Genomic DNA, 21,036 nt, shown 5'->3' with positions numbered 1-21,036 from the left:
ATTCGCGACTTTCGTATGAATATCGTTAGACGCAATGAACCCTCGCCTACATTCGCCACACGTAGGCCCCTTCCATCATCTGCAACGTCTATTAGCGCGTAACTAGGTGTACCGACATGTACGTTATCCGTCTACCTGTATGGGGTCCCGACGCGTGGGCGGAACTTGTCTCTCGCGCTTTCCATTCACTCGGATGGACGCCTTCGTGCCCATTCATGGCGCTTTGGTGCCGTACAATGTCGCCGTTTGTCACGCGTATCTGCGCGAATTCGCGCGATTTTCATCGAACACGAGCTTTCGAATCGCCGCGATCACGAGGAGGTCTCGCGTCTCCATCGCGAGAATGTTGACTCTTATTTGACTGCATGACCAGAACTGTAAGCATGTAAACATATAGCTGAATAAAATATCTATCCAGACTACAAAACTGCGTGGTCAAGAAAAGAAAAATGGAGACTTCACCGGACCAGTCGTTTTCATCTGATGATAAATTATGTTTCTTTTAATTTATTGGTGGGGCTGATTGCTACAACCCCACATTCCAAAAATTAATGAGTATAAGTTCTCGTGATCTCCTCAAATCATCAAATCATCTTGCGAGTATAAGTCGAGTAAATTCATCGCAGTGAGTGAGACTATAGTACATTATAATCTGTCTATTATAACCAATTGTGTGTATTTTTGTATACGAGAAATTATTTATCTCTAACTCCATCTGGAGGGTAAAAATGGATATAATACATACGTACATACGTACACATATTCTGTTATTGTAACAAAAGACACATGAATTCTCCCCCCCTCCCCCCTCTCTCTCTTTCTCTCTCTCTCTCTCTTTCTTTCTGTTTTAGATTGTTCGGGATTTCCGCTCGTTCTCGATATCGCCTTTTCGCGTGCAATATATTGTTCCTCTCGTTGTGCTCCTCTTTAAAGCGCCGATTGAGCGACGCGTCTGTACGATGCGCTTTATGTCGAATTATCAAAGAAACGTTACGCGCCGCTTTATTTATAGATACGATAATTAAGCGCACTTGAAAAGTTTGAATGGCGCATGTGAAAGGCCGATGCTCGACAGTGATGCACGATATATGCAACGAGGAATAATAGCCGATAAAAGTCAGTCGAAAGTCGTGCGGCCGATCAAAGCCTACGTCGTCGTCGCGTCTATCGTTTATGCCCGTAAATCGCAATTTTCTCGACCCACGTGAACCCGCGTACTCACGTGCACGATCGAACGGACGATCTGTTCGATATCGTGGAGCTTCGTCGTGGAACTCCCAAGAATTCGATAAGTGTCACGACTTAAGTTGACCCTCTCTATGGTTGAACTGGAAAGATTATTAAACAATTTTTACATAACAAAAATTGGAAGCTCTTCTAATGCTCCTAGTATCCTGGAGTCCCTATCTTTTACATTTAATCATTGAAAAACTGTTGTTAAATATATTATAATTATACACTACTAAATTCTTTGAAATCTAGAACTCTGGATTGAAGTTCTGTTACAATTTTTTACGGTGAAGTCTTGATTCTTCACGTAGACGTTTGGCAGAAGACAAAAATATTTCGGTATTTATGTGTGGTGTGTCGATTTATGGCTAAGTTACACGTTTCCATTACATCTATACTTCTATTTCACGCGTGCCATTTATCGAATACCATGCAGGAACACTATGCGTGTATACCAAAGTGTATCTCGGGGGAGAGAGAAAGAGAGAGAAGGCTCTTAACGTACACGAATCGGAGTGTTTATCGGCTAAGGAACGCGTGGCTCTCGTATGAAAGGGATCCATTCATGTATTAATCGGAGTGCCGCGCACATGGAAAAATGCTAGTGGTATCGCGTAATTACTCCGATCGACCTACGTATTAATACACACTCGCGGCGCGCACTCGTGGAATCTTGAATCGATTAATGCGCGGAGAGGAACAAAGAGACCATGTATGCAGTCACACACACGTTATCATTGTTTCCGGAAGTAATCGGCCGCGTAGTTATCAAGCGTTCCGCGCATTTTTCGCCGTTAAATGCTAAATATTAATCGAGCCTATCTCTCGGAATTGTGAGAGATATTGTGTGAGAATTCAGAAAATAGACGTTACGTTTCTAAGTTATCATTTTTATTCTCTCGCTTTTATTTGCTAAGCTAGTTCTACATATTTCAGGCAATCGTATGGCGTAACTAGCATTTTATCGAATAACACAAGATGTATGCAAAACACATAATAACGTAGAGAGCTTTACTTTACGAGCCACGTGTCTGCATAATAAAAAGGGAATCGGCGGGACATCTTTGATAAGCGGGAGTCGCCTCGAAGAGGCTGTTACTGATTGTTAATCGCGCGAGTTGGTCAACCGCGCGGTGCCGCGGTGCGACGATCGCTTAAATGTTCGTAGGGAACGATCGCGTCGATAGCAAGACGGTGATACGCGGGCATGCACCGCTACCTGCCCGCTCGTGCGAGTCGTGCGTCGTGCGTCGCCGTGCGAATGACAGCGGCGACAGCGCAGCGACCTTGTGTAAGTACGCGAGAACGCACCGCACGCGGGTACGACCAAGGTCGCATGCCGATCGATCCGTTGTGTCCGTGCCGAAATATTTCCACTCTGCCAAGTAAATTCGAACACGTACACCCTGTTCGCTCCTTTCCCGTTTCGAACTAACGTCCGCAAAGATATCGCGCAGATTTTGTTAAAAAAATATTTACCTTTCTCGATCGAAAGAGTATTCGTAGAAAGCTCGATCTGTTCTTCCTCCAAATTTTCACATTTCGCGCGAAATAAGTTTACGTTATCTGTTCTGTGCTGTGTGCTGTGTTAAATTTAAATATGTTAAATTCAGTTCAATTTTATCATAAATCGTGAATACTGTATTAAAATTGAAAAAAAAATTAAGTCGTTGCATAAGTGACGATTTTATTTCATCTTCTTTATTGAAATCACACATTTTTATTTCTTTCGGGATGTAACAAATTGAAGAAAGTAATAAATGATTACTTTCTATAAATATTTTTCCGATCAAAATAAAGATAAACTTTATTTTTTAATGACCATCTGGCTTAATAATTTTTTTTAAAAAGAGTAATTAATTGTTTATACAAAAATTTTGATTAACAAGAATTTAAGAATTTATAATTCGAAAACCTATTGTCGACATTTTCGATCCTAATTTCGCGAAAGAATACGCTATCAAAGTATTATACGATGATTAATACTTGTACACGGAATGAGATGTAAATATTTCTATTTTTAACGCGTGTGCGAAATCATTGCTTCTCGAAGTTTGTAAGATCTCAAAGCAGACACAATAAATCGCTAGCTACTTTTTTAATTTTCACAATTTTGCGTAACATTACAAAATCGTTGAAGGGAGAATTTATATTTTCTGCATTACATTCGATAAATCAATGAATGTCGCAAGTACATAAATTTATTGTCAAGGTTTGCGATATGGAAACAGGAAGGAAAACAAGATAGTCGTGAATTTTATTCGGCAACTTTTGGTGTTGAGTTCGACTTCGCGTTTCGCCAAACATTTACCGTCAAGATGTGAGCGTCGTCGAACAGTGGAAAGCTTCGCGAAGCTCACTTTCTGCAGCGGAAATACCATTTACGGGGAAAGAGGAGATCTGACATCAGCGGAAGTCGACGATACTCAGCGTAGAGTTAAAGGATATGCGAGCTGATAAAGCGACCGATATCCTTGCGTTCGTACGCACACGGACGCATTATTTCCTTCCGCGTAAGCCTACTTTTCATTTCGCGCTTTTCAGGATGGAAATTTCGAGCATCTATCACAGTCGGATGCGATACACGCGAGATCTTAAATATTGTATATCTTAACATGGGGAAGTAAACGCGAATTTAATCAATTATAGATAATGAACAGATTGCCTTAGAATATTCTTGGAATAAAATAATCTATAAAATGGTATTTAAAAAAAATTTTTTTTTTAATCGACACTTGTTGATGACCCGTCGATGACCTGTCGTTGCAATTCTTTGTCGCCTATTTGCCGCAATCCCGCTGAGCTATTTGTTTTCAGTACGTAGTCTAGCCTTAATGCTTTTCGTTTAACGACGAAAGAAATTCTCTCCTTTATAGAAGGATATAAGAACTTATCAACAAAGTTTAGTTTCGAAACAGCTTGAGCAATCTCTCTCTCTCTCTCTCTCTCTCTCTCTCTCTCTCTCTCTCTCTCTCTCTCTCTCTCTCTCTCTCTATCTCTCTCTTCTCCTTGATTTACGAAGGCGACTTTATGCTTTCTTATCCCGCTTGACACAGAGGGATGGATTTCCGGGAGGGCAAGGAGTCCTGTACATAAAATATACCAGAAAGAAAGACCGAATCAGAGGAGTAGCGATAGATCGATCGAGAGACAAAGCGAATGGCAATCGTCGTGTTCTCTTCGTTCTCTAGCCCCGAGCTAACTTTCGCGGCATGAATATATTCTGCAACGTTAAAACCCCTTTCTCTCACTGGTTCTCGTGACCAGAAAAGGTTATTATTATCTACGCGAGGTTTTACGCGAGTCGTTTACGAGCCGCGTGTTTTATGACGCGTTGCGAGCGTTCCGGTTGCGACTTTTTGTGCAACGAAAATGACGGAAAATGGCTCGGGATTCCCTTTCACTGTCAAAGAAGAGCAACCCTGTTACTGCAATATTAACAATATGCGAGTATATCACAATCGGATGAATTAACGGATTATTTGATCAATTATGATGGATTTAAATTATCTATTGGAAATCAAATCAATCGTAATCTAATTACGATTGAAATCAATCGAGAGCGATCAGGTATATTTGAGACAATCGAATATAATATATTGCAATTTTATTATTTAAATTTATTTTTCCCAAAAAAGTGACGATATCACAAAGTGTCAACTGAAATAAAATTTCTATATGTTATATAATTCTTTCATACTTTGACATTACAAATATTATATTTATTAAGATATGGTTTTTGTAACGTAAAGCCAAGTTTCTTAAGAAAAATAAATGATATTTCGGCATTTTTATAAAAAATTTTTGACAAAAGGAACGAGAAGAGGAACGACACGCCGGAATTACATCCCGGAAGCGCGGACGCGAATCCGACACGGCTCAGCCGTGTCTCATTACCGCGTGCATTTCCCGTGGAGCGACTAATTGCACTTGCCTTTCTATCCATCCATTTTCCCCCTCGTTCTCCCCCGCCTTTTCCGCTCGCTTTCACACGGCGTCGCGCGGAAAACGGTCGCTCCCGACAGTCCTGACACACCGGCGATCCGCTCTCCGGAATACCTTTTGTGACCGCAGCCGAGGGTGAAATCGATTTGTCTCGCGATCCTGCCTCGAATTCCCTCGCACCCCCGCGGCGACCATTCTCGCATGCGTTGGGGGATCAGGCTAGTCGGAATTATGAGCGCGAGTAACAAGAGATGTAAATTCAACGGTATATTTTAATCGTAAACGCGCTATACTCATAATTGACATAAATTGTCATGAATTTAATAAAAAAATTAACAATCCTCGTGATTATTAACTTTCACGAAGACATGTAGACTACAATAAATTCGGAATAATTTGCTGTTATAAAAAATACACTTTTTTACATACAATAATTTTGATATTAGAATTAAACAAAATTTTAACATCAAAATTATCGAATAAAAACGAATGTGGTCAGATTTGAGCTCGGATATTCGGCTCAATAGAACAGCGCGTGCATCTCTCTGCGCCACAATCGGCTAAGAATAAACAATCGTAAAAGTGTATTTTGACCGTCTCGCATAAGAGACACCAAAAGAGACATTCTTAAAGCAGTCTTTTGTACCATCTGCCAAGTGCACCTTTTTAATGCGCACACAACTCGGCGATTTGTTTGAAGAAGACACGGAGATCCGCGACTATACTATCGCGAGGCTCCAATAATATAGCTCCGTGACTTGCCAGTCATCCCCACCTTCGGGAGAGAAACTCCCTTTCTATAAATATGTTTACTGTGACCCAGTTCTCCTCGGAAGGGCTGAAGAGAAGGAGAACGGCAGACGCCATAAACCAAATTTATCATACGACGCCATATTCCTCCGCCCGTTGCCTAACGCCTTCGGGAAAATCTGAGAAAAATATATATCGTGCGCGAAACCAGAAGCGGAGCTACGCAACCGTTCTGCGAATTCTCATTGACGCACCACGAAATTCTTCTCTCTCGTACCTCGGGGCGGTATAATAATATTGTACAAAGGGGGGTTTCTCTCAACAAGTGCACTCACTTGAGGAATGAATTCTCCGCAGACGGCATGAATGTTTTTGACTTTTCCTTAGCGGAGATAGAACTTTTTTCTCACAATGCTTTTTAATTTTTTATATTAAATTTATGAATTGAAATGACAACATTCTCAGTTTATAATTTTGACGTCGGTTTCCGTAATAGATTCGGGATAAATATTTTCTCTCAGCGAGGTTTTTTTCTAGTTACACTAATTTTGCCCGTAAGAAATACAACGTGTCGACGTCTTTGTGAAAACAAGATTCATCAATCTCGAATTCGGGCATCGCTATGAGGATTTTGTCGGCCACGACGGCCGACAGTCCGTCCGGCCAGCCACCGGGAGGTCGTTGTTCTGACATTTATTGTCCTCCGTTCCGCCCCCTCCGCATGTCGCCCTCCGCTCGCTTTTGCCGCTCGTTCATCTTCCTCCCTCCCTTTGTGGGACTCTCGTTTTTTTTTTTCACGTATTCCCTCCCGTCCCTTTCTCCCTCCGACCGGCAACTCTCAACCGCCGCGCCGTCCCTCGTCATCCGTGTAATTGTACATGTGTAGCTATTCGCTTGTACGAGTTCTTCGTCGTAGAATTCCCTCGTTTCCATTCTTTTGCCTCTTTCGATGATTTTGGAAAAGTTTTATTTATGGAAGAAATCAAATTTTTACATACTTTGTCAATTGTATGATAATGAAAACAAAATCAAGAAATTACTTTTCAGAAAAGTATTGTTATTTTTAGGGAGAATATCAAGCTCTTGTTTATACTGACAATGAGAGAAAAATCTTAATTTTGTTTATAAACCATATATTAACAGTGTTATAATAAAAACAAAACATTAATGGAATATTAAGAAATGTTTAAACAAATTTTAAGGAAGTTTTAATATTGTAGCTTTATTGGTATATATATATATTTGATTATTTGTGACTTGTTTCTGTTATAACCACTTTGTAAAAACATTCTGGAAATTTTTAGAGGCATTCGTAACATTCGCCCTACTACTGATCTCGACCTAAGTTCTTCAACTTTATTTCCTTATGTTACGCGCCGTATAAACACAACACGGAATGCACTTTTTGCGTATAGCGGTTTTCCGTTCACTATGGAGGCGGACTTCTAAGGACCGCTACGGCGGACACGAATATAGACACGTCACTGTAATATACGTAGGATTATGCAAAAGCACTTCCTGCAATCTTTCATCTCGTGCGATAGCGCGCGTGGGCGATGCACACATGAACGTCATTTCGTACCTGAATCTGAGATTGGAAGTGCGTGTAATTATTACCCACACATTTAAATGTAAATGTTGTTTCTTGTTCAATTTCCATTTCGTTTTCTTTTGTTTCCTTTTGGATAGGTGTTCTGCAAAAACAAACTGTTGTGACGTTAGCACTTCTATTTAGAATTTAGAATTGATATAGAGAGTCTCTTCTTCGAACAATTTTAGAATTACTCATATATTTTAGAGAGAAATTAAACAATCATTTGAGATAGAAAAGAAACGTAATCGAGTCGGTAATTGAGAAACGAGCGAGTTCTCCAATTAGGGTTTAATTAAAAATTAGAAACGATTAATTCAATGAGTAACGTATTAATCCGAATCATTCGATAAGTCCTGTGTTGAAACTCCGGCACGAATTGTACGCAATTATGCGGAAAACCGAGTAATTAATTGAATGGAATTTTGAACAACAATTTAAAACATCTTTTACTAATTTTTAAGTTTCTTTTATCTCTCTATTGCGGAAAATACGTATTACATTACTCATAGCAGACTCAACTATGAGAAATAAATTGTCAGAATACAAAATAGTGATTTTATAAATATTAAATTTCATCGAAAGTACATTCGTAATTCGCAAACAATATGATAAACAATTAGAATTTATTTTATCGACTACAATTGGCGGATAATGTCTTGACAATTAATCAGACCAAAACCAATGGTCGAATCGTCACGATGATTATCCGCCAATTGTAGTCAAAATTAAATGAATTCTAATTGTTTATTAAATTGTATAATTATTAAAAGAACAATGTTCTTATTTTATTCTTAATTCGATATCGTTGTAGGAAATTTATCTTTAACGTTCCTTTAAAACGGTTATATCCGCGAAAGATTGCGTTTTAAACTTGGTTTCTTTCTGCAATAACTACGTCCAATTGGTCTAATTCGTTAGACACACCCGCGTATATCGGCCCACGTTTTCGTCGACAGGATCGATATGTTCTTGCATCGTTATCTACAGTCACCACTATACTCACTCTCTCGGTATCTTCCCACCTATTCGCTGTGTGTTTTGTACGACGCCTGCGATATCCACGGTGTCTGCCACATCTATAATAAGTTACATCATTCTCGTTATTCGATACGAGATTTTAGCGGCAATCTTTCGCCAAACTTTTGTTTGATACATGCCTACACATTTTTTTTTAATCTAATCTTCTTTTCTTCTAACAGTCTCACGCGAAACCGTCGTATCGATCATTTTACGGATACCAAATATCGAACGTAAGGAGTGTTCCGTCCTGACCTGATTTCACATCGTCGACATACTACCGGTAGCCTCCCACGCTTCAGAAATTCTCCAGCGCAAGGTCTTTTCTAATACGAGCGAAGATTTCCGCCTTCCTGCTCTTTCGTTAATGAAACGTTACTGTTTTTAATTTAATTCCGTTTGCCACATCTGGCAGAAATATCGCGAAAAAATACAACGCTCATTCGTTTATATTTATCTGTTCATTTTAGGTCGCATATTTTTGCTTCAGGAAGCTAATAAGAGATGGAAATAATAATGCATTTTTTTCTTAACTCCAAATCAAACCAAATCAGAAACTTTTACTTTACCCAGTAAATAATTAACAATTCAAAAATTTGTTATTTGATCTAACTGACTATCAAAGCATTATTATTTCTACTGGTTGTTTTTATCTGAAAATGTATTAAAATAATGTTATAAATAGATACGCAAACTAATTGACTGAAATTTCTTCGGTAGAACTGCTCATGTTTTTACGCAAGGCGTTTACAGTAAGTTCAATTATCGTCTCGTATTGAAACATTAAGGATTACGAAATGTACCTTCAAGCAGCTGCTTGCGCGATCGCTAACGGCGATCGTGCCTACTTTAAATAACAAACTCGCGTGAGCTCCGATTAGATATCTAATGCAAGACAGGCGTTACTGTACATATCTTAATCTCGCTGCGCAGATGCCGATTAGATTGCAACAACTGGAAAATATTCTTCCGCGTTCTGCGAACTCACGCTCGCTTTCCACTCTCCTCTCCTTTGCTGAGAGAGAGAGAGTGAGAAAAAGAGAAAAAGTCTAATGTGCTGTTAAGTAAACGCTGGATGCTGAAAGTAAATTTCTTCAGAAAGGATATAATAAACCTATCATAATGCTCGTCAACGATAGCTTACTGGTTTCTCCTGTTTTTATTTTTATTGCGCTACTATACAACTTCTAATGCCGTCGTTCTTTAAAAAGAGGACTGATCGCTAATCAAACGTCAACGTGTAGTTTCTGGGAAGGATGAACGGCATCGGAAAGAGATCTTAGAATGACAATAGCGGCGAACGGCGCGTTTGCAATGGAAACAGTTGCCGCGGCCTTGACTCGCTAATTAGATTCAACATACATATTCATTCACACGGAGGAAGTCCATACGGATAGCGTCATCGTCGTGCCACGCGTCAATCGTCTTTTCTCTTCTTTTCATTATTTTTATCCTAAAATGGGCATTGCACGATCACGTTTACAATACCTACACGTTACAATACCGATTCCTTCGTAAAGTTCGAAAGTTCCTTAATGAAAGGAATAACGAATCTATTTTGGGAAACATCACGATGCTGCATTAGGTTTTAAAAGTTCGCTGTAGCGAGTAAACAAACGGAAGAAAAGACTTGTGGCGTATTTTTATCAGACTTTCGTGCCTTCCGGTAAATTCGAACGTGCCCGTTATTTCTTAGTTATCTCGAACTTGTCGGTGGGGGAACGTGAAACGTGGGAAACATTTTTAATCAGATACCTGTTGCGTGCATAAGATCTCTCGATGACGGTGATATCTACCTCCCGAGCATACCAAGAAAGGAAAGGATTCGCTTTGCACTCCTACGTGCGTTTAAAACCTTACTTTCGAACGCTTTAATAGTATTCCTTTATGTCCAATCGAGAAGGTAGTGTTTTTAGATCAAGAGATAAATCGAGAAAGTAGAACAATTTTTTTCGCACGTTGTTTTTTTTTCTCAAAAATCTATTTTGAAAATCAAAGAATTGATAATATCTCTGCGATTTATATGATTGGTATCACGTAAAATAAATCATATAACAATGTCAAAGTACGAATAACATTCAGAACTAGAAGATTTTATACGAAAAGATTTTATTCTATTTTTTATGTACTTTTTTTTAGATAGAGCCATTTTCTTCTCGATTGTGCTATCGATAACGGATTGTCCCTGTGTATTTTATTCTAACAAATACTTTTGTGGAATAGTAATTTCAATGCACGATGATGCAAGCTGCATTGAGCGGACACCTGTTGCACGCGCGTCCGAGCGATCAATCAATACCACGTGATACTTCACTACATGCAGTCTTACATGGTTCTGTTAATAAATGTCTGTAATACGAAAGTCTGTAAGCCCTTCAACTGGTTGAAAATACGAATAACAAAATTTAATGTCATAATAAACTAAAGGACTCTAATTTGATTCTTTATTTAACTCTATTTTGTTGTTAACGAATAAAATGAATAAATTAATTACAAACACAAAAGAAATGGTCATATTTCGTTAGAAATTTTGTTTAAAATATCTAGAACTTTGAACGAATTTCCAATCTTTTATAAATAAGGAAAATTATTAACCATTTGTTTGCCAAATTGTTCTTACATTTAAATATAAATTAATTTGACTACAAATTAATGATTTTCGATATGTTATGTGATTAATTAAGATTATTTAATTTTTCGAATTTTTTTAAGACTTTTATTATGCAAAATTTGGAACATTTTTTTCATATAATTTTAAAATGATTTAAAGTGCTTGATAGCAGACTATTACTAATATTTAGTTGCATGAATTTTATTTTGTTTTAGGTCATTGAGATAACTCGAAAAAAATTTACTCCGTGCGATCGTTTTACTTCAAAGTTACACGGTAATTACATCTAACTAACCGTCCACAGCACGTCGCTCTTTCTCGAAAAGTTGTAAACCGCGTGGCGTGTTACGCCGCACGATTACGCGGCTCCCAGACACGCATAATAATATTTCTCACGGGCAGAAATTCCATTTTCAATCCTCGAGCGCGAACACGCTAGTTTATGTCGCCGGGGACTACCCTATTGCTAATTGCTCCAACTTTACGGTCGTTTATTTACCCAAGGTTGTTCTCGCATTCTAAATAAAGAATAATGAATAATAAACACTAAAATAATAGGCAATGAAGATAACGGATAATGCGAATCGCGCAATTAACAAATAACGTGAATGTGTATAATGAATAATATGAACTTTTATCTGCATAGGGTAACGAACTAAATGAAGATTTTCGTCTCTGGGAATTCAGCTATATAATGCCAAGTCGTAATGATAACATGCTTTCCTAACGCCTCTTCACAAAACGAACTGATCGTTTCGCGGCTGATCTCCCATCTTACACTCATATTAAATTACGAGTGATACATATGGAGCTTCGTATCGCGACGTTACAAACGGATTAAGCCGAGTTAAAGGCGTCGTGTCTGAGTAAGCGCTTATTTTAGAGCAATTAAGCCAGAGCATACGAAAGCAAATGTCTTTTTTTTTCTCGCTACTCTAAATTTTCCTTCTCCGCTGGCATTCTCCGTTCTTCGCGGTGTTTCAAACAGAACTTTGTCTATAATGAATTCAATAACGAATTTTTTGTTTGACCAATTAATTTTTTCAACGAAAAACTTGTATAATAGTCTCTCTCTCATTATAGCTTTTTACTTTTTTATATAAAAAGAAAAAATTCGTTCATAGTTCAGCAGTATAGTAATCGAAATTTTTTAATGTATGAAATATATACGTCTAATTTTTTTACATAGTTTTATTAATATCCCTGATAAAGTAATATATGGTGCAGTTATATATGATGGACGATAAGTATCGAAGTATTACTAAAGTTACGCATTCCTATCGTTACGCCACTAGCAACGTAATCACGCGACATCAATCAAGGCGATTGCTCTCCTTCCATTCCCCCTGCGATTCAATCACTCATACCATGAAAATCCGATTATGCTACGTATCGCTACAACGCGATACAAGAGGGATTTGGTTTAAATAGAACCCAATGCAACAGGTTCACCAATTTGCATATCTCCCGCCTTCGCCGTCGACTGAATGACCCCCTAGGTCTTAATTGTTGATACTTGCGTGTTTCCCGTTTACGTAATACGTGAATGAATTATAAACGAATTAAAAAATTATGAACTTTCGATAATATCTCTCAGACGATATCTGATTTTTATTTATCTACGTCATTTACGCGCATAATTCATGAACAACATAAATAAAGAAGCTGTGGGAAGAATTTTAATTTTTTTATTTATTGAAATCGCACCGAGACCGTAATGCTTAGTGCCACGATCTCAAGATTCCACCATTTTGTGGCTTTGATTTCGTAGCTACTTGGGACTTGGGACTCCGGCGTTTATAAAATTGCAAAGAGAAAGCGACGCGGTTAATTGGGCGAACAGCCAAAGGGACTGAGACGTGTTCTGGTCTCCATGTGATACTCCCGGCTACTACTGTACACGCATGCCTTTGTACATCGTAAGAGGGTGGCTCGACAATGTTGAAGCACGCTTTGGACTTTGAAGTGAAGAGGGACGAGAAACACGAGTAGCGAGGGGTATACTTGGACAACGCCTTCGTTTGGGTGCGACTCAGACTCGGATTTACGCGCGGCCTCCGTTTTTTTTTTCTTTCGAGCAAGCGAAGTTAAAGACGGTGTTTTACCAAGGCGAGACAACTGTTAGAATATCAAGGAATTATCGTAAATGTTAGGAATCGTTGCGTCATGCGAAATCTATCTCTTTTACGATAATATGAGTTACGATATTACAATTAATTGCATTACTATTAATTTGTACATCTCCAATTTATTCTCCAATTAATAATTAACAGATTCCTATTTTATTTGTTAGCATCTGTCTCGGTTTATACATACATACATATTATCAGGTATTATTCAAATTGTTATCTATACACGTAACTCCTCTGCGCATCTAGCGCGTGACATTTTTGCAATATGTGAAAAAAGATAAGATACGAGATATCATGTAATATCACACATGCCAATCATCGATATCTTGTGCGTCGATGAAGCATATGATTTAAATCTTTGTCAAAATAATTCAGATAACAAATACAAATTACTTTCCATTTTGTTTTTTAGCGTTTCTTATTTACATTAATCGAGATATATTACACACACAAAGAAATATATTTTTTCCAATTAGTTTTTTATTTTACACCTATATCTGGTGAAATCCGTGAGCTTATATGATATTCATCTTAATTCTCAAATTTTAAAGAATTTTATGTAATAAAGTTGAAATTTCGTGTGCAAAATATATATTTGCGGGAACAATCGATACAGGACGTTGCTTTCCGTAGCGCAGCGTCGAAATTACGCTGTTTTAAATCTCTGCAATGTTTCATCCCTCGATTTATCCCTGAGGTAGTCTTGCCCCTTCCTCTTTCGATCTCGACAAGCTCAGTAGCACGTGTGTCCCTGCAATCCTCTTTCCCAGCGCTGAATAGCTCGCGTTTCTTCACGCGAAATATGGAGAGAGTCAAGGGGGAGAACGTGAAGGAGCTCCTTGCTTTCCGCGCTGGAATTCACGTAGAGAAGAGGGAGAAAGAGAATTCCGGTTCTCTTGCTGCATATAATGCATAATACACGGATTACGAGTGCCTCGTTATCGCGTCTCATAATTTTATATATCCCGACTTCCGCGCAACGTCCGTCGTCGTAAGGGGGTAAGGGGGATGTTGGTGCGCGCCGCCACGTGCGCGCCCCGCTTTGTTCCCTTATTAAAGCTCACCCTCCTTGCGCCAAGCAGCGTTTGTAAACGCTCCTTCGGAGTTTACACAGGCCGCACGTGCCCCGTAAGCCTTTCGTCGTTTACAGCTAGCGGATGTACCGTCCACACAACTTCGCAATACCGCCACCGTGGATCGAGGCCTCTTTCCAAATTTCCGTAGCCATGTGTTAACCAGAAAGCCGTGAACGTTAGTTACGTCGTATTTTCGTACAGCACGTTTCAGCTTCTAAACTTGTTTTCCCTTTCGTCAGAATTATTTCGTTTGTCGCAAGAGATCGAATGTGCTCTGTTTTAGTCCAGTAATCGCCCACGTTTCCACGACAAAAGATCAACGGAGCTATTGAATCGTATGCTGTTGAATTCTCTTGATGAAACTCTCGCGTCGGACCCTCCAAATCCAGACACGAGGATGCTAAAATAGGATTCTTGTATCAAACCGACCAACTCTTCCGCTCCTGGATACCTTGCTCGAGAACCGCATGCGGGTGAGAGCTCTCCCCCACAACTCTTCGACGACGTAACGAGAACAGACGGACTGACTCTGCCTCCTGCCTCGCACCAGAGACTGAATTTCACGTGTCGAGCCGCGGATGTCGCGTATGAGCCCGTCATACTCTTAAGGGAGTATAAATAGGTGCCGTGCGCAAATATCGCGGTCGTTGCTACCGAGACGTGCCACGAAAGCAATTCGTGAACGCAAGTCGAATGGTCTAATCCGCATTCAGCGACGTTCTTGATTTTTACTTTCCGTAATTGCACGTATTCGTCAGACCGCTTCGTAAAATTCGCCCGCGCGACGAGTATACGCATTCCATGAAGAGAAGAAGATACGAGCTTAATGAAATATTGTAAACTGTTTCTTATATTATTAGTTTATCATTATTAGTCAGACTTTTTATAAGATCGAAAAGCTTACCTTGAATTATGTGGCTTGTTTTATCGTTACAAATTATTTCTATGGCTCGAAATTCTATTATATTCTTTTTTTTTTTTTCTTAAAGAAAATTTTAAAGATCTATTTTTGTTTATTTATTTAGAAATATTTGGTTTCTTGTTATTTAAATCAAATTAAATGTAATTAATCTTCTTTGTAGTGGTGGGATTATATTACATTTATTATAATGGCAAATTTCGTGAAAAAATAGAATATTTTGAAAAATTGTTAAATAGAAATTTAAAAAAATACTGTTGTTTTAATGCTGAGGCATTGAGGTAACTTTCAGTCTTACATCGTTGCAATTTGTGTTAGTTACTAATACAGTAAGAATCTAACATTCGGAATTTAAAAAAGATTGTACTCGAGCTATTACTCGCCAAAGAAAAAAATCGATTCCAAATCGGTCGAGGAATCACTGGGTGAAAGGAACGACGAGAGTGGCGGGACACCCCGTTTACGACTTGTTGCTCGATGTCAAGTCTATCAATCACGTACTCTCTCAGTTTTGTTGTTTCTCGACGATTAAAACGAAGGCGGCGGTATAGCGAGTCATAAAAATATTCATGCCTCCTCAAAATATTGCATTCTTATGGAAAAAAGAAGATTTGATGAACTATATTTATATCAATTTTTGCTTGAATAAAAGAAAAATTTGCGATTTATATCACATTTTTCGCGACACATTTAATCTTATAGAGTATATAAGATTATGAATGTAATAAGAATATATGTATTTTTTTTACTTCTTTCGGAGTTATATATTAATGGTATTATACTTATATTAATATTAAAAAAAAATAGAGTTATGGGATTATTCTTCCCAAATATATATAGGAATATATATCAATTAATCTCTCGATTCACGCAAACCTTATTGAAAAATATCAACGCGACAGAAATTAATGAGTAGTAAGAAATTAAGTCGAGTATCGAGTATAACTAATCATTCAATGTTATCGTATATGAACGTTACTCGGGGATAAATCACATTTTAACATTTAACCATTTCCTTGCGGAATATCGATAAATATCGGCGCGTTTTCGGATGCAAGCTGCAACAATATCGATAATTCTCTTCGTCCACGATGATTTCTTTCTTAGATCTTACCGCTAACTCGCAGTGTACATATTTGTCCATAGCGATTCGCGATGATCTCGATCGTCGCGTGGACGATACGTTATTACAGCAACGCGCCGTCGTCACCAGTTAAATGGGAACGAGAGAAGACGCAGATGTGGAAACAGAAGAGCAAGAGACAAGAGATAAATCTGTTCTCTGTCTTCTCCGCGCGTGGGCGAGTCCGGGAAGACGCGGAGTGGCCGGCTATCCGAACGAAAACAAGCAGTTAACGATCGAGCGGCCAATCTGAAATCCGCGAAATATTTATAGATCGCAGCTGCGATCGCGGTGGAACCGATCTGGACAGGCAGGAAAAACGTATTTCGTTCCGGCTACACGCGAGTTTTTAAAAAGTGTTATTTAGACCTCGCAGATCCGCGGCCTCCCTCGCCATCGCGTAATCCAGGTTCCAATCGGCTCTTTTCGCTTCTCGTTACGGAAATACCCTTCGCAACTTTATATTTGTAATTAGATTATAATTGTGTTCTCATATGTGTACATTTCCTCTCATTCGTATCCGATTTCGGGGTCTCCCTTGCGCGTCTCTGCGCGCCAGCCCCTCGCGATTGCAGTCCCACATGTCTATACGGCTTAATGATGATTTTAAGCGATACTTCCCGCCGGCGCCTTTCTCCCCCCTGGGGACCCGCATCGACCTTCGGTACCCCGAAATCGTTAAACGGAGCACGTATAGGAAATGTGCTACGCGGCGCGAACAGCTGTGAAAATTGACTTTTCGACGAAGCATAAACGCCCGTTTGCGCTCCGTAATTCCGTCGACGGATATCTTGTTCCCGACCCGCGCGAGCAGCCCCTGCGGTTTTCGACGGACGAAACCCTTGAATTTACTCTCGGCATTGCACTCTTCTCGTCTTCGCATCCGATCTCGCCCGCTACCGAGCCCTTGAGTATATTTACTCGGGATCGACGTGTACATAAACATCGTGTTCTCCCGTTCGAATGCTCTCAAAAACCGACAGATATAAACTCAGGTTCTCCGGATTTTCAAAAAACAAGATAATTCGGCCAACTGTAATGTGATAATTTTGAAATTTATGTATCCGTAACTAATTATTATGAAATCGTGGAAAAATAGTTTTGAGAATTATTTAAATACACAGCGACGCGCGAATGTAACGTTGGATATTAACATTATTTTATTAGTTACTTGCAGCTATTAAATAGTATTGAAATAGCAGAGTAACTGTAATATATAGGGTGTTTCAGACCTGCCATGCCACTCATTGATAGTATAATATCGACAAATTCGTTTTAACTTAAGATAATTTTAGTAAGTTGTTTTATTAATTAATTTTAGATATCAGAGAATAGTGAGCCAACGATACGAGCTAAACACAAGATGTTACATTAACAATCGTTGGCCCACTATTCTCATATAACTTAATTAAAATTTTACTTAAAAAAAAAAACGATTTACTCTTTGTACTTGAATTAAATTGTTTACATCTATCGTTACAGACATCGCTATGGACTGGTCGGACCACGCGCTTTGGTGGCCAGTACGGAATCACTGGCTGACCCGAACACGCAGCACCCTGGACCAGTATGGTGTGGCGGCGGACGCGTTGCTGCATTTCACGCCGATGCACAAGACCCTGAGGGTGCAATTGCCGGACATGCGATGCCTCGACTGCCGCGTTGACTTCTCCGTCAAGACGTTCAACGCGGTCATCAATTTGTGCAAGGAACTCGGTGAGTGTCCGCGAACCCATTGACACCATTTAAGGAGTCGCGATGGAAACGAGCGAATCAATCGAGCGCGGCGGCGTGCCTTCGTTAACGACGATTACGAGGAACGAGAGAAAGAATGTCGCGGACGTCAATCGATTAACATTGTAGATATAATGTATATAGTTAGTAGATGTATTTAACTAGAAAAATTTCGCGTCTCTTTTACACACGCATGCTGCAGCGTCGTGTTTTCAGCTTTCGTTGAAAATAGAATACGCTTCGAGAAAAACGGGATACTCCGTGTATATATTTCGACATGATATTACGTAATCCGTTTTGCAACAGCAGCCTGGCTGCTTCTACGATTATCCGAATGACTTTACGTCGCCTCGTCTTTTTCATGACAAACCGATTGAGCAAGAATTCTCCCCAAATTACGAAATCGTTTGTTACGTCGCGTTTTCAGGGCACGTCGAGAAATTATTACACTTCGTTACAAAGTTTTATGTATTTATTATCAATAGATAAATGTGGCAAGGGTCGCGATGCAAGCGCGTCGCAGCACGAGGTAGATAAGCGTGTCAACGCTTATAATTAATATTGCACGCGCCAACGAAATAGAAGCGATAAGCTCACTTTTGTCACGCGAAGGTCGCGCATAAACCGTCGCGGCTGTCGATTTCGCCACCGCGGCATGCTCACCGAGCTCGCTTTTTAATCAAGGAAGTGGGTTAACGCGATAATTCCCGTCGCGAGGATAAAGCTGACTCCCGAGTAGGAGGAAGTACCGTTGCAGATACGCGCTTATCATTCTGCTAATGACCTAAAAAGTAATTCCGCGTTCGGGAAATATTGCGTTATAACATTGCCTTGAAGCGAGGTGACCGTTGATCTTTACGCGACTCAGCTCGTTCCAAACTCGCTACCGTTTTTGCACTTCTAGTGCTGAGACTACCCGGATAGCCGAATATATTCGAATATGAAAAAGTAAAATCCTATAAAATCCGAATATTCGGGAAAATTATAAAATCGTATTAAATACAGGAATAGGAAATTTATAAAAAATAACTAATTTTTTTTAAACATTTGTTTACTTTTCGGCTTATTATAAAAATAAATCAAAACTCAAATGTGTTAACATTAATCTACATAATACTAACAGATTATTATTATATATATTATTTTTTTATTATATATTCTCGCATAATTCTCCTTGAAGTGAAATTTCACTCTAAATAGAGTGAACATACTGACTCAAATTTGGAGTAAATTCAAACTCCATAACGAATAAAAATTTAATCCAATAATTTCGAATATTCAGATTATTCCTTTATTATTTTTCTCTTTCGAATATCCGGATATTCAAAAAATAAAATAATTCGGATTATCCTCCCAGTACCTTCCGCCCAGTTCTATCAGTGATTCTATTTAATAAATAAGCATCGACGATACGAGATCAGTGTGTCATATTCATAAATAGACACCAACGCGATCTTTGTCCATCAATTACTCCATTCCCTTGTAAGAATATAGGGAATGAATGTCATGATTGTTTTTACCTCGCCTTTGGCTCCTCGCGCTGAAGCGAGGGAGACACGTTATCTCTCTATCTCTCTCCTCAGTCGAATAGACTTGACTCTAACGCGAGATTAATCAAATCCTTACGATCGTTGCCGCAGGCATTAGACACCCGGAGGAGCTCTCGTTCTGCAAGCCGCTCGAGCCAAATCACCTGAAATACAATCTGAAGGATCTGCCGGCCAAGAAGAAAATTGAGAATCAGAAGAACGGGCATTGGAACGTACCGGCCGACACGAATACCTTCATCCCAGCCAGCCAGAGTCCCAGGGGATCCACAGGAAGTTTAGATCAATCGAGCCCATTCATGTGCGCGCCGGTTACGCCTAACAACAGAAATCACAGCACGCCGATCAGCTCTCCCGTCTCGGTAGGCCTACCGTACAAGCGAGATCTTTCTTCATCCTTTCGTTCCTACTATGGTCATACTGCTAAATATTTAGAATTATGAAATAAAATATTACCGCTATCTACTTATATTTTCACATATTTGTTTCATTAAATATGTATATCAACTTTTTGAAAAAGAATCAAAATAGAATTTTATGGAATGTACGGTCATGATATGTTGGACAGATCTGACAATGAATAACGTACATATATATATAATTATTGATCATGTCGTAATTATTTTATGACGATGTAACAAATTTACGCTTGCAAATTTCCAGCATACCGGCACGTGGAAGAGGAACAACAACTCCTCCGGCTTCGGCAGCACCGGCTCCTTCAACGCGAATAACAGCACTATGAGCCTCGAGGCGTTGAACGGCGGACTGACGGAGTCCTTGGCGCAGAGCCCAACGTCGATCTCGACGGAGATGCGGGTGAAGCTGGTCAGGCCGAAGAGCCTGATCGAGAGGGCGAGAATGAACGTCGCCTGGCTGGATTCCTCCCTGTCGATCATGGAGCAGGGTATCCGCGAATTCGACACGCTCAGGCTGAAGTTCAAATTCTACTCCTTCTACGACCTGAATCCGAAGACCGACGCGGTGCGCATCAACATGATTTACGAGCAAGCCAAGTGGCAGTTGCTCGCGGAGGAGATCGACTGCACTGAGGAGGAGATGCTGATGTTCGCGGCGCTTCAGGTAACTGAACGATCATTGTGTCGGCAGAAATGATCATTAATACGTTGACTGGCACGATGGTCACTCGTGATATGCTGTCGAAATTTTTTAAAACGCTTGTAGAAAATAAACGCGGTCTAATGTAAAATGTTAAATGGTATAAATAGACCGACGTGACAAGAACCGATATGGAGATTCGCTTATAAATATTACGACAGATGCAAATGTATCACGCAGGCGGATAGAGACATTGGAATGCGTTCGTATCTCGGTTTTCGATATTCGATCCTTCCATT

The 21,036-nt window shown here is 39.5% G+C and overlaps 1 protein-coding gene across 1 annotated transcript in view; it reads left to right on the top strand.

Annotated features, from left to right (window-relative positions):
• The window catches only part of LOC139811158 (unc-112-related protein), a 44,056-nt gene that overhangs the window by 19,312 nt on the left and 3,708 nt on the right, over positions 1 to 21,036 (top strand). The window contains exons 2-4 of the mRNA XM_071775275.1: positions 17,880 to 18,113; positions 19,772 to 20,040; positions 20,342 to 20,761. Coding sequence (XP_071631376.1) covers positions 17,880 to 18,113; positions 19,772 to 20,040; positions 20,342 to 20,761 — 923 coding nt within the window. The remainder of the gene's footprint in view (positions 1 to 17,879; positions 18,114 to 19,771; positions 20,041 to 20,341; positions 20,762 to 21,036) is intronic.

Source organism: Temnothorax longispinosus, chromosome 4 (assembly GCF_030848805.1).
Source record: "Temnothorax longispinosus isolate EJ_2023e chromosome 4, Tlon_JGU_v1, whole genome shotgun sequence".
NCBI classification, from domain to species: domain Eukaryota; kingdom Metazoa; phylum Arthropoda; class Insecta; order Hymenoptera; family Formicidae; genus Temnothorax; species Temnothorax longispinosus.
This window is presented reverse-complemented; position numbering and strand designations above follow the sequence as displayed.